Below are 12936 nucleotides of genomic sequence, written 5' to 3' on the forward strand. Positions count from 1 at the left end.
GGTCGCAAATGTACATTTTTTTTTCTAGCTTCTTTTCAGTATTAGTATTGTATGTCATATATCTTATGACATTATCCCCCACTCTAAATGAAGCGCTAAGTGAATGTAGATACATAAACTAATCCTCCTCTTGTTTCAAATCTTCGGTATTTACTGCAAATACAGTGGGGCAAAAAAGTATTTAGTCAGCCACCAATTGTGCAAGTTCTCCCACTTAAAAAGATGAGAGGCCTGTAATTTTCATCCTAGGTATACCTCAACTATGAGAGACGAAATGAGAAGAAAAAAAAAAAAAATCCAGAAAATCACATTGTCTGATTTTTAAAGAATTTATTTGCAAATTATGGTGGCAAATAAGTATTTGGTCAATAACAAAAGTTCATCTCAATACTTTGTTATATACCCTTTGTTGGCAATGACAGAGGTCAAACGTTTTCTGTAAGTCTTCACAAGGTTTTCACACACTGTTGCTGGTATTTTGGCCCATTCCTCCATGCAGATCTCCTCTAGAGCAGTGATGTTTTGGGGCTGTCGCTGGGCAACAGACTTTCAACTCCCTCCAAAGATTTTCTATGGGGTTGAGATCTGGAGACTGGCTAGGCCACTCCAGGACCTTGAAATGCTTCTTACGAAGCCACTCCTTCGTTGCCCGGGCGGTGTGTTTGGGATCATTGTCATGCTGAAAGACCCAGCCACGTTTCATCTTCAATGCCCTTGCTGATGGAAGGAGGTTGTCACTCAAAATCTCACGATACATGGCCCCATTCATTCTTTCCTTTACACGGATCAGTCGTCCTGGTCCCTTTGCAGACAAACAGCCCCAAAGCATGATGTTTCCACCCCCATGTTTCACAGTAGGTATCAGGCCCGGACTGGCCATCGGGAGGACCGGGAGGTTTCCCGATGGCCTGGCCTGAGGAATTTTTTTTTTATGTATGTATTGTGAACGCAACGCTGCGCAAATGTGGGTCTGACTCTGCCTCACAGAGGGTGACTGGCTGTCTACATGACGTGGCCTGCCGACATGGCCACTTTCATACAGATCATACACTAATGCCCTCGATTGGTCTCTGTGTGTCATTCAAGCTCGGAGGGTGTGTATGTGTGGCTCGAGAGAAAGCGCGCGCACAGGTTACGTCGTGTATTGTTGTCGTTAGCATCTGGTGCTAGCTAGCTGCGCTAACGGATATAATGAGCTGTCAACAAGGTGGAGGAGAGTCCTCTCCTGTCAGACTGAGAGACTGTTAACTACAGCTCAGGTGAGGTAAAGGACTCTCTGAGTGTTTAGATAGTTAACTTAGTCTAAGTTCTCTCTGTGGGTCTCAAACGGATTGGTCACCATTTATGTAAACACATATTTCCATCTGAAGGGGGAGTGATTAGTAAAATTGCATGAATAATAATAACAAAAAAATTTAACTAGGTGAAAAAACGTAAGATAAACTTTAAAACTTGTTGAGCTAAAACTAGTCTTTGCTGCTGCCTCAAAGAGGAGCAGGGAGGAGAGGAGGGAGACAGGAGAGGCTGGTTCAGGAGCACAGACACACTCACAACTATAAATGAACCAAAAACAAATAATAAATAAACAAGTTTCAATGTTTTTTCATATTGGATATGGTATGTTATTGGTTATGGCCATGTTTTTATGATTATTTAAATGTATACAGTTCCGTTTCATATGGGTGTAGTCTCTTTATTTCCGCCTCAAAGTGAACCAGATTGATGCATTTAAGTCCAACATTTAAAAAAAAATCTTACCGGGAGAATTAATTCATTAAAAATCCTACAATGTGATTTCCTGGATTCTTTCCCCCCATTCTGTCTCTCATAGTTGAAGTGTACCTAGGATGAAAATTACAGGCCTCTCATCTTTTTAAGTGGGAGAACTTGCACAATTGGTGGCTGACTAAATACTTTTTTGCCCCACTGTATGTTACTGTTAAAATTATATATTTTTTGTTGTGGATAAACTGCCCTGTGTGCAGAAACAGGCTCACACCAACAAATATGGATGGAAGCAGAATATTAATTTTGATAAAGACATGTTAACTTTGGAAATTACATCTGTCTTTTTTCAGTACCGTTTGGCTTTAAAATGTTGTGGAGCTGCCACCCCTGGAATCCATTTCTACAAATAGTATCATACTCATTTTAGTGAAGCCTAATTAATATCAGCAACTGAAATATAACTGAATTGTTGTTTCATGAATGTAACTTTGTAGTTTCAAACTACTCAGTACAGCCCTACTAAAATGAGTAACACAGCTGTGACAGAGGCAGACGATTTATTACCGGCTGCATCGCGTGAACACGTGGGTAGAGCCTCTCTCCCAGGGCCTGCCGGTGTGCAGGGAGGGGGTCGGGCTCATCGCTGGGGTTTCCCTCTGACGATGGTCTGAAAGGCCTGGTGTCTATGGACAGCTGCCTCCTGGAGTCTCTGTTGAATACAAACATAGGTTTTTCTAAGACTCACACAGCACAAACACTTTGGTTTAATGTAAAAGGGGAATATTATTTTATATGTATAAAGTTGGAGGTTACCTGTCTCTATCTCTACGAGATCCCGCCCGAAGCCCTCCACTTCTCCTCTCTCTTTCTCGGTCTCTGTTTCTCAAGCGCTGCATTAGATCTACAGACAAAAACACATTGACTAGAAGTTCACTGACGAGTGTAAACCTCATGTGAAAACTGCTTGAAGCATCACAAAAGTAGCATTGAAAGCAACAATGAATGAGTTCTATAATACAGTATAGTTTCCATGTATTGTCATACTTGAATTGTAATCGTGATGACACGTACTGCTGGCCTGCATGCCCTTGCTGACACTCTGCACACAGTCCAGGTTGGGCAGCTTATCGTTGGACAGGAGGGCCAGGGCGATGGCCGTGTAGAAGCTGCGGGCCACTCCGCTGCCCTCGCCCGGCTCATCTTTGAAGGTGACCTTCACCCGGTGCACGGCCATGGGTGTGGTGGTGCAGCGCCGGCCAAAGTGTGTGTTCAGCTGACGCATGGTCTGCTGTATGAGCTGGTCTCGGTCCCGGTCCACCTCCAGGGCCAGGTCTCTGGACTGCAGGTTCCTCAGCTTCTCCATCTCACGGCGGAACTTGGATTCCTTTACCTCAAAGCCGCCTAGCTCTGTGAGGATCTGGGAGGAGAAATAACTAAATTATAAATTTCCTTCTTCTCTAACATCAAGGGAACCATAACCCAAATTCAAGAATATATGCCATTTCATTTGGGAATAAAATCAAATAAGAGTTGCTATACTGCATCTTTATATATTTCTACACTGATTGTTAGCGGACTAGTCTGAGGTAAACAAAACAGTCAATTGTGGATTTTCCACATTCCACTAGATTATATTGGGCCCATGTTATTCATTTAGTTCCTGCCCTTAATCAGTAATATCATATTTCTTGAAGTTAAAACCAAATTTTGAGCTATTTAAAAAAAACTGATGGATAATTACTACTTGTAAATAAATAATAATAAATAAATACTTACGGATCCAGGCTCTGCCCCAACATCCTCCATGAAGACACGACCAAAGAGCTCCAGTGACAGACGCCAGCGGCCCAGCAGCATGTCATGAGAGATCATCATCCCCATGAAACTACAGTGAGGTCTGGAGAGACACAACGGGCACACATGATGTTGCTGTAAGTGCATTTTATTAGCACATAAAACAAAGTTTATTAAAGTATATTAAAAACATTTTAGGTTGTCTTCAGGGGTTCTGTTAGCCTCCTCTTTAGCTATGCATCACAAAGCACAGATTAGTGTTTAGTACCTGAATGATGGGAGAGGAGGTCCATCACTCTCAGTGAGACCTATCTCAGCGAGTAGGCTGCTCTTCAGCTGGGCAGCGAGGTCGTGGGGTGAAGGACCCGGTTTGGAAGCCTCCATCTCGCCTGCCATCGACTGGTTCTCAGAGCTCCGCTGGCCAGTTTCCATACTCATCACATTCTTCAGGTTGGCCGAGTAAGACATCTTAGTGGGCAGGATCTGTTTCAGTGGGGTTCAGAGTCGCTCTTTAGTCATGGGAAGAGATGTCTTTGATGTTGACAGTGTGATGATGAATGAAAATGACTGTGGCTGTGCTCCAATATCCACCATTTATTTTTATATAAAATATCCATTGTTTCCTGGTGTCCATTCTTGACAATGCTTTCATTTACCATTGGAAAACTGAGGAAATAATGAATCCTGGATGACCTTCGCATATTTCTATTTGAATGTGTACTTTTCATGGTGTTTGCTATAATGTGTGGATATTAGAACACAGCTGCCAGTGTGTTTGTACAGTGAGGAGGGGTGGTATACCTGAGAGGGGGAGGGTAGAGAGGAGCCCATGTTTACCTCCAGGCAGTTCCTGTCCATGCTCGCCTCAGCCAGGCCTTTGGTTGCCATGTAGGAGGAGGAGGAGGCAGCGGAGGAGGAGGCGGAGGAGGAAGAGGAATACAAGCCCTGAGAGGGCCGACCGAACAGATCCTCCTTCCTGGCATTAGGCTGTTAGAGAATAAAGGAAATTAAGTTGAAACCAAAGACTGCATTTGGTCCCATATATTATATAGAGAACCGCAGTGACGCATCCTAAAACCCGGAAGTAAGTTAGCATTTTTACCACGTCCGGTTCCTTCGATAAAAAGCAATGCAATGTCTCCATAGGATTGTGGAAAATAGCTCCAAATAAGGTCTGTGGTTGACACACATTGAAGAGACAGATCACGTTTTGTTCTACGACATTAAATACATCAGCAGTGACCCCACTGGTGATTTTTGAAGAGTTTACGTGTCTGAAAAACGATGGTTGTTACCAAGTGGCTGAATAGGACTACAGAAGTTGTCCAGGCCGTTTTACGTCATTACACCGAACAAGTAAAACACTCCCGCTAAGTTTGTTTGCCCTGTTCTGCTTGAAAGCAAGTCCCTGCCTCCAGCAAACTGTTCAAACAAACACTTCAACTTGTACCATTTACAATCTGTATGTTTGAATATGGATCTTAAGTTGGTGTGACGTTGAAGCAGCGACCCTGCTGTAGTTCCTTTATAGCATAACGTTAGCATTTTGCGACTAGATTTATGCTTCGATAGACATGTGGATATTATCCGGTTGAACAAAACGTGATCCGTCTCTTAAATGTGTCTCAACCACAGACCTTATTTCCAGCTATTTTCCAAAATCCTATGGAGACATTGCATTGCGTTTTTGACGAAGGAACCGGAAGGAGTTTACATCCGGGTTTTTACACTGCGGTTCTCTATTGTGGTTACAATTCAGTTAATCTAGCTAATGATTGCATGGTCCGATGTGTTGGTGTAGTGTTCTGCTAGCTCTGTGATGCATTACAAAGTATTCACTGGCTCTGCCCAAGAAAGCCTCGTGGCAACATGGGGATTTTGCTAGGAGCATAGAGCAGATTGACTATATATAGTCATACAGATAGATATCTTTCAAGCTTTAATGTACGAGCGCACTTTGCACCCCTTCCTATTTAAAAAGGCAGACACTGTACAGACTGAGCCCAACTGTGAAGAATTGTTCCTGGCCCATTTTTAGAATTGGGCTTGTTTGATTGGATACTGTGAAAATATTGTAATTAACTGTATTGCACTTTTTTAGTGTTTTACAGAAGTATATTAGATGATGTGGCTGAAACTATAGTATTCTACCAAGCCCACTGATTGGTCAGAGAGAAGTGTAACCAGTGAGTCACAGGACACCCTGAGCAAACCAGCATTCTTAAATAGCAAAATACAGTTTTTGCTGTCTTATAGATTATTTTTACAAATAACCATTTATATTTCTAATATTGCATTGTCGGCCATTACTGTTGCATACTTGGCATGCTGTTTATGGCATGAGGTTTTGAACTGTGCGTATTTAACCCTCTCATCTTCACCGTCTCAGGAGCATGCTATGAAACACACTCAGACAGAGCAGATACTGACCTGCAGGAGGTGGGGCTGGTCTGCCAGGGGAATAGCCTCAGCCAAGGGAACATCAAAGGGGTTGGGTGGGATGCAGCCCAGGAAGGTCATGGAGTCGGAGCGACGAAAGAAGGGATGGTTCTGACCCGTTTCAGCTGGGACCGGGTCATCATCCTTATCCTGCAGAGTTGAACCTGAGGTGAAGCAGAGAAAAATGTATCAGCAAACATTATAAGCAGTCACTTGACATGATGACTAATGTATTATTAAATCATTGTTATCTGGCTTACTTTGATTGGTGTCCTCATCGTTCTCGTGCTCAGAATCCTCATTGTCCAAACCAAGTTCCAAAATCTCTCGATTCCTTCAAATCAAAGATAGAGTTGATTACAAATACGGTCAAAGTAAATGAAGGGAAATCAAGGAAGTGAATTTTAGACGTATAACCACAAAGTCAAGAATTGACAATTGCAAAATGTTCTTCATTTACCTCTTCCTGTCCATCTGTGGGGTGTCCAAAGTGGTCTGCTGGTTCATGGCCTTAATCCAGTAGATAAGCGCCTGGAAGACGTAGGCCACATGTTTCAGTGAGCAAACGTCCAGCACAGGAAGCACGTCAGAGTGCTCGTCGTTGTGGGAGCGCATCAGTGACAAGGCGTAGTTCAGGAAGTCGCCCCGCGCCGACATCATGCCCTGACGAGCTGTCAGCAGGGTCGCTGCTCTCCTGAAAAACACAAAGCATACGTATTGAGTTATAAAAGTTAATATAAAAGTGTGGATCAAACTTTTTTGTGCAAGCACAGTTGGATTTCACTTAGAAAGGGCTTGTAAAGAGTTTTACTCCAAAAGGCATTTTTCGCAGGGATCATTATCCGAACAGACAAATACATGTGATAAAGAGCTTCTTTTTACCTGCGTCCTTCCAGGGTGCGGAGGCTGGCCTCCTCTCGGGCTGTCATTCGCTCCCTGCGAGCCGAGTGCTGAGAGGCGTGGAGCGGGTGGCTGGGGTGACCCGGGTCTCCAGCAGACGACAGAGCGGAGCCGTATCGCAGCTGGGCCTCAGTGGAATCCATGATGGACACCATCCAGTTCCAGGTGGGAATCAGCTTTTCTTCAACATAGTTCTGCTCCAACAAACAATACATATTTGACTTTAATTCAACTGATAGGACAAAAAAGAAATGTTCAGACATTCACGGCCAATTATGACAGATACTTAAAAATGTAATTAGATTCAATATTGTAATTCATCGTTTGGTTCAGAAAAGTGAAGTAGTGTTTTTCCAAAGTGTACGCCCAGATCCCAACACTAAGCATTGATAAATGTGGCCAAGCATAACTTTATACCACATTAAAACATTTCAAATGTATCTCATTAGGTAAGAAAAACACTTCTAAAGGGTGGATGACCGCTGATGGTTGCATGATGCAATAATCCGATTATGTAAGACACAGATGTAATTGAAGAGTCAAGATGTTTTAAGGATTAAAGGATGATAATGAAAAATGTACTGGTACCATTGTATCATGATTAAAAAAAATAAATCTAAAATGTCTATGAAAATATTAACAGAAAAATAATAGATGTATTTATAATGTTACGGTACTGGGGTAGTGGATTATTGTAGTCAGAGTATTACCTGCAGGTTGACTGCGTCCTGGTAGGTGAGCTTCACAGCAGCAGGGTACTGCGAGTACACTAGATGGTTGTACTTGGGAATGAGACTCATGAGGTCTGAGATCTGCCTGATGACGATGCTGTAGGCCCGGGCCAGGCTGCTGGCAGACGTCAGGTAGCTGCTGGAGTTGCTGGCCTCCAGAGCAGCGGCCGCAGCAGCAGCACTGGAGCTGATCGCACTGGAGCGACGTAGATTGGTGGGGTCAATATATATGAGGCCTGTGGAGCTCGCTGTGAAAAAAGGCAAAAGATCATCAGTCACTTGGAACCACGGAAAAAGACATTGTACAATAGTTCCCCTGAGCAATGCACTGCACCAACACACTGCTCTGAGTGCTGCAATACCCACTGCTCCTTATGCTAGATTGGGTCAAATTCAAAAGAATCAGAGGTAGCAGTATCTCAGTCTGTAGGGACCTGGCTGGGGAACCAATGGTCACTGGTTCAAGTCCCTGTACAGACCACAAAGTAGCTCGAGAGGTGCCAGTTCACATCTTGTGCCCTGCCGAGGTGTCTTTGAGCCGAGCCTGAACCCTCCCTAAAGCAAGTCATGAGCGTGTGTTTGTGCATGTTTTTAGTTCAGGCCTAAAGGGTAGTCCTGCTTGAATGTGTGAAATGTAAACGTCATTGTATACCAACAACAGTAAAAACTGAAATTCTTCTAGTGGGATTAATAAAGTATGTATTCTTCTTCTAAACAGACAAAGCAGTACTGACCAGCTGGTGTTGAGGAGCTGGAGGGGGCGCTGCCGGTGGCCCTCTGGCTGGGGGTGTTTCTGACAGCCCACTGCATGGAGCGGGGAGCCTGGGCTGCACTGTTGGCGTGGGAAGTGCTAGTTGTCCTTTCCAGCGGCTCGTCCAATAAGAACGTCTCCTGGTCCACGTCGTCGCTCTGACTGCTGCTGCTGTCCGAGTCACTGGAGTCGTTGGACTGGGAGTCGTCCTCTGAAAAGAAAGCAGGGACACTGCTGGCACCTTCAGAGGGAGAGAAGAGGAGGAGGGTGGGATGCAGAAAAAAAGATTAACACGAGTTCAATTGCTTGTGTTCATCTCCACTTCCTTTCTTTGTCTTTCACATGACATTTTTCCAGGTAGGAGTGCAGGTTAGTGAGTCACACCACTAAGGCCAAACAACACTAATATACCGGTGAAAACACGGAGGCTTCAAGTCGAAACAACACCTGTTGATCGACTTGTGCTAAATATTTTCTTTTAAAAAAGATGATAGGAAATGTAATGAGGGACAAAGGATTGCATCGTCTCACTTGTACTTAATGTAAATGAAACACCGTCCTTGGTAAGAAAAATAAATGTTAGATGACCGAGGAGAAAAAAAACACCACACCGTTTGGAAAAAGCTACAAGTTGATTAGTGTGTTATTACTTGTGATGAGTGACAGTGTTAGTTCCAAATGACAGACAGTAACAGTGAAATGTGAGAAAGGGGACGAACTGAAGGAAGGAACTCTCAGCAGGAAACGGTGTATGCACTTTGCAAATTCACTCTTTGCCCTGACAGCTGTATATGCATTGAAGTAAAGAGGAGCTCATACCAAAAATAGGAAATGCCAAGGACACCCTACTGCCTGCAAATGAAATACATCGGGTATTCAGCCAGGAACCATTTCTCGACTGCTGTATCATTAGCTTTCCAAACATAAAATCCCCACAATCCAAAATGCTGACTGTTAAGCATGAATGATTTTTGTGAGGACCGCATTAGTCTGCAATTCCAAGGGAGAAAATACACCACAGTGCAGCAAGACAGAGATGCAATTTCTATTGAGTAAGCATTTGGAAAGATTTCAGTTCGAGGAAGTAAGGAAGAGGACAGCATTTTCACCAAAAAGGAAAAGTTCTTAGATATTGAGGAAAATGTTATAAAAGAAAATCTCAAATTAAATCTAAAAGGGAAAGATGGAAAAACAGCAGATGACCAACCTGCTTCAGAGCCGGCAGTGGCTGCTGTGACAACGCTCCTGCGGCCGCTAGCGTTATCCTGGTTGCTGTGGTTACTTTCACTGTCGCTCTCTGTTTCAGCTGCAGCCAGCAGATCCAGCTCCATGTCACTTCCTAAAAGCAGAAGCAAAGAGAAATACGCATGCTTGTTGGTTGGGGTTTCACATCACAGTGTAAAATCAAAATAACTGAACAACTGTTGTTTGGATAATTCCTCTGCGTTTCCATAAAAAGTAGGGCGTGTCTCACCATCCTCGTCGTGCTCATCATGCTGCCCTTCTGCCTCAGCGTTTTCCTCTCCCTGCTCCTCTTGGTCATCATGATGGTCTTCCTCACCGGCTACTCCCTCTACAACTTCAACCTAAAGACAACAAAATAGATCATTAGAGAGGAAACTGAAAGATTTAGTGTCTTATTTTTAGCTAAAAGTATACACTAAAAATATATAAATATATTCTTTCCATTGTTGAAGTGGAAATAACAGTTTGGCCTGTAGGTGGCATCAGACCCTTTTTAAAACTAGTAACCAATAGATTCAATTGCACACAAAGTCCATTATGGCCTTAATGATTTTATAATGAGGCTCCCCACCTCTTCCACATCTGCTGACACAATGTCGTCCTGCTCCTCGTCTCGTCCTCGGACAGGCTGAGACTGGCTGCTGCGCCGAGGCTGGGGGTTCCTGATGATATAAGAGGCAGCTGTCTGACTGGAGCTGGAAAAAATGACGCATGACACCAGAAGTCATTAAAGCTGTAGTGAGAAAGAAAAATCCACCATTTTCTGTTCCATTTGGCTTCTTCTCTCCCAATACAAATCTTGTGAATTACACAATGACTTAAAGAAAGTCATATATTCCCTTGGTAAAATAACATTTGGCTCTTATCCAATATACTGATCAAATATAAGCATTGTGTTTAATCAAATAAAAAAATATGGACTATGTTCAATATTCAAATCACTGGAAGCACCCTATTTGTTAAAGGCTCAATATGTGTAAAAGTATCAAAAGTATTGTGGAGCTGCAGAATTATTCCGGTCTACAAAAAATATTCTTCAGACTTAACAAAACATATTATTTGGTACAGATCCTCTTAAAAACCCCAGAGAAATGGGATTCTAAAATGATCAATCCCCCCAAAATTGTGAATTATATCGCAATGTGTTTTTTCTTAAATCATGCAGCCCTAGTAAAATAAACAGCATATCATGCCATCATGGGAGTCTATGTGACAGGACACTAACTGACCTGCTGGACTGGTCAGGTGAGGGTCTGGGAGGCAGCGGCTCCACAGAGAAGAGCTCCTCGCTGCCCTGAACAGCATCGATGCTGGTGCTGGCCAAAGTGAACGGAGCCGTAGGTCTGGCTATACCCATTCGCACGGGAACAATCAGCGACTCTGCTACATTGCACAGCTCCTCCACTGCGTAGGGCAGCAGAGCTTGGAAAACTCGTCTACATTTCCCAATGGGCTGGGGAATGAAATTGCTATGTGGAGGGAGAAAGGAGGAAAGAAAAAAACAGCATTGAATTGATGTAATTGTGCAGTCCTAATGTGCGGTAGAATTGAGTTGATTTCCTCGTGCCTTTCTAACTTTATTTAAAACCTTAATCTTCTGTGTTCTTACTTTTTCTTCTTGGATGAGGCCATCTCCACGCTGAGGATGACAAACACTCGGGCCACAGAGCGGAGGAACCTCCTGGTGACATTGATGGCCTCCTCTCTCCGGCCTGGAGTGTACTTGTTCTGCAGCTCCTTCACCAGAGTGCCCAGTAAGGTGTCTATGAACTAATACAGAAGAACAAAACCCCTCTTTGAGCAAAATACTTACAAGAGCATGTTGACTTGATAACATTGGTATCATTTAGTGTTTTCTTTTTGCCAATAATTACTTTTGTTAAATACTGTGTGAACACTCAGGTTAGAAGTAAAAACAATCATCTTGTTCATGATGCAGACAGCCTAAGGGGACTTACAGTGATGTCAGGAGCACACTTGACGATGAGGCAGTGGGTGAAACAGTCCAGGCGAATGGTGCCACTCTGCTGATTCAAGTAGACCTGCTCCTCAGGCAGGAGGTGAGCAATTCTGCTGCTGGCACTAAGTCTAGGACATAGAGAAAAATATCAATTGGTGTGGGCCTTTTTCAGTTCTCGAGCACCACTAACCAACGCTCTTATTACAACCCATTTTTATGGCCGAGTTTGTTGTGATACTCACGGGTCTTTATTCTCCTGAGAGCCGAACATGATCATAGACTTGAGGGCATTCCAATCCTGCAGGACCCTCTCCAGAGCCAGCTGAGCAAAGCGTGGAGGTTCCAGGTCATGGTCTGGCATATCGGTGTCTAAGAGAAGAATGTTTTTATTCACCAGAAGCTTTGAAGGAATAATCTTTTTAAAAAGCTTTAACCTCAACCATACACATTACTTAAATAAATTAGCAGAAATATAATCTCATATGAATGTTTTTTTAATGGTGGAAATGATTGGTCTGCACTGATGGTTAAAGTTGGATCCTGAACATACCTTCTGCATTAGCAGCCTTGCGGTTCCGGTCCTCTCTGATGCGTGGTGGTCTGTACTGACAGTGCTCCACACTCTGCCTGGCAACAGTCTGCACCAGGAACAGTAATATATGCTCTCCCCTGCAGGTGGAAATAAAAACCAGTTATTAATATTACTGCGACCTCATATATTGCACACTATGAAGTATAATGCATGTGAAAACAATACAGTTAAGCAGATTTAGCCACACAGTTACTTGCTATTATAAAGCACTGCTCTAGGTGAACAGAAGTAAAGGTCAGTCTCGAGAGCACGAGGGTCCTACCTGCTGTTTGGTGTGGTGACCAGGTTAGTTGTTGTGAGTAACCTGTACAGTAGATCCAGACGAGCAGCCTTCTGGCCGGCGATCAGCGTTTTACATTTACATTTCTCCCAACAGTCACAGTAAGCTGTGGGAGAGGTCCTCTTCAGCCTGGGAAAAAACAGAAGCAAATGTATAAACATACATAAAACCTAGAGTGGAATGCAGGAGATGATAAACAATGGTAAGAAAGACTTAACAACAAAGATTAAATATGGTGACTCTTAAATCAAGCACTTACTTGCAGTCGTGCCCTTTGTGGCACACCCTTGCACACTCTGTGCAGCAGCAGAGAGACTCCAGCAAACCACAGGTGCGACACTCAAAGATATCCTGAATGCAAAGAAATTGTGATTTAAAATATGAACTTAAACTTAACATTATATAGGCAAGAGCTTAACCTGTTAGGCCCCCAGCCTGTTTTTCAGGTTTCAGGCTCGAAAATGACATTCCCAGAACAAATGACCATATCTTCCCTTCTAAAAGGGGTACATTAAT

General features: G+C 43.3%; 1 protein-coding gene across 1 annotated transcript in view; it reads right to left on the reverse strand.

Annotated features, from left to right (window-relative positions):
- The window catches only part of ubr5 (ubiquitin protein ligase E3 component n-recognin 5), a 41392-nt gene that overhangs the window by 6714 nt on the left and 21742 nt on the right, over positions 1–12936 (reverse strand). The window contains exons 28-50 of the mRNA XM_034230058.1: positions 12680–12771; positions 12403–12549; positions 12099–12217; positions 11791–11917; positions 11547–11676; positions 11198–11358; positions 10818–11057; positions 10160–10283; positions 9818–9929; positions 9551–9682; positions 9163–9195; positions 8327–8584; positions 7572–7840; positions 6844–7058; positions 6422–6655; positions 6222–6295; positions 5953–6125; positions 4324–4509; positions 3791–4005; positions 3505–3625; positions 2773–3145; positions 2542–2629; positions 2293–2437 (exon numbers count right to left, since the gene is read on the reverse strand). Of these exons, the coding sequence (XP_034085949.1) occupies positions 2293–2437; positions 2542–2629; positions 2773–3145; positions 3505–3625; positions 3791–4005; positions 4324–4509; positions 5953–6125; positions 6222–6295; positions 6422–6655; positions 6844–7058; positions 7572–7840; positions 8327–8584; positions 9163–9195; positions 9551–9682; positions 9818–9929; positions 10160–10283; positions 10818–11057; positions 11198–11358; positions 11547–11676; positions 11791–11917; positions 12099–12217; positions 12403–12549; positions 12680–12771 (3768 nt within the window). The remainder of the gene's footprint in view (positions 1–2292; positions 2438–2541; positions 2630–2772; positions 3146–3504; positions 3626–3790; positions 4006–4323; positions 4510–5952; positions 6126–6221; positions 6296–6421; positions 6656–6843; positions 7059–7571; positions 7841–8326; positions 8585–9162; positions 9196–9550; positions 9683–9817; positions 9930–10159; positions 10284–10817; positions 11058–11197; positions 11359–11546; positions 11677–11790; positions 11918–12098; positions 12218–12402; positions 12550–12679; positions 12772–12936) is intronic.

Source organism: Gymnodraco acuticeps, unplaced genomic scaffold, assembly GCF_902827175.1.
Source record: "Gymnodraco acuticeps unplaced genomic scaffold, fGymAcu1.1, whole genome shotgun sequence".
Taxonomy (NCBI): domain Eukaryota; kingdom Metazoa; phylum Chordata; class Actinopteri; order Perciformes; family Bathydraconidae; genus Gymnodraco; species Gymnodraco acuticeps.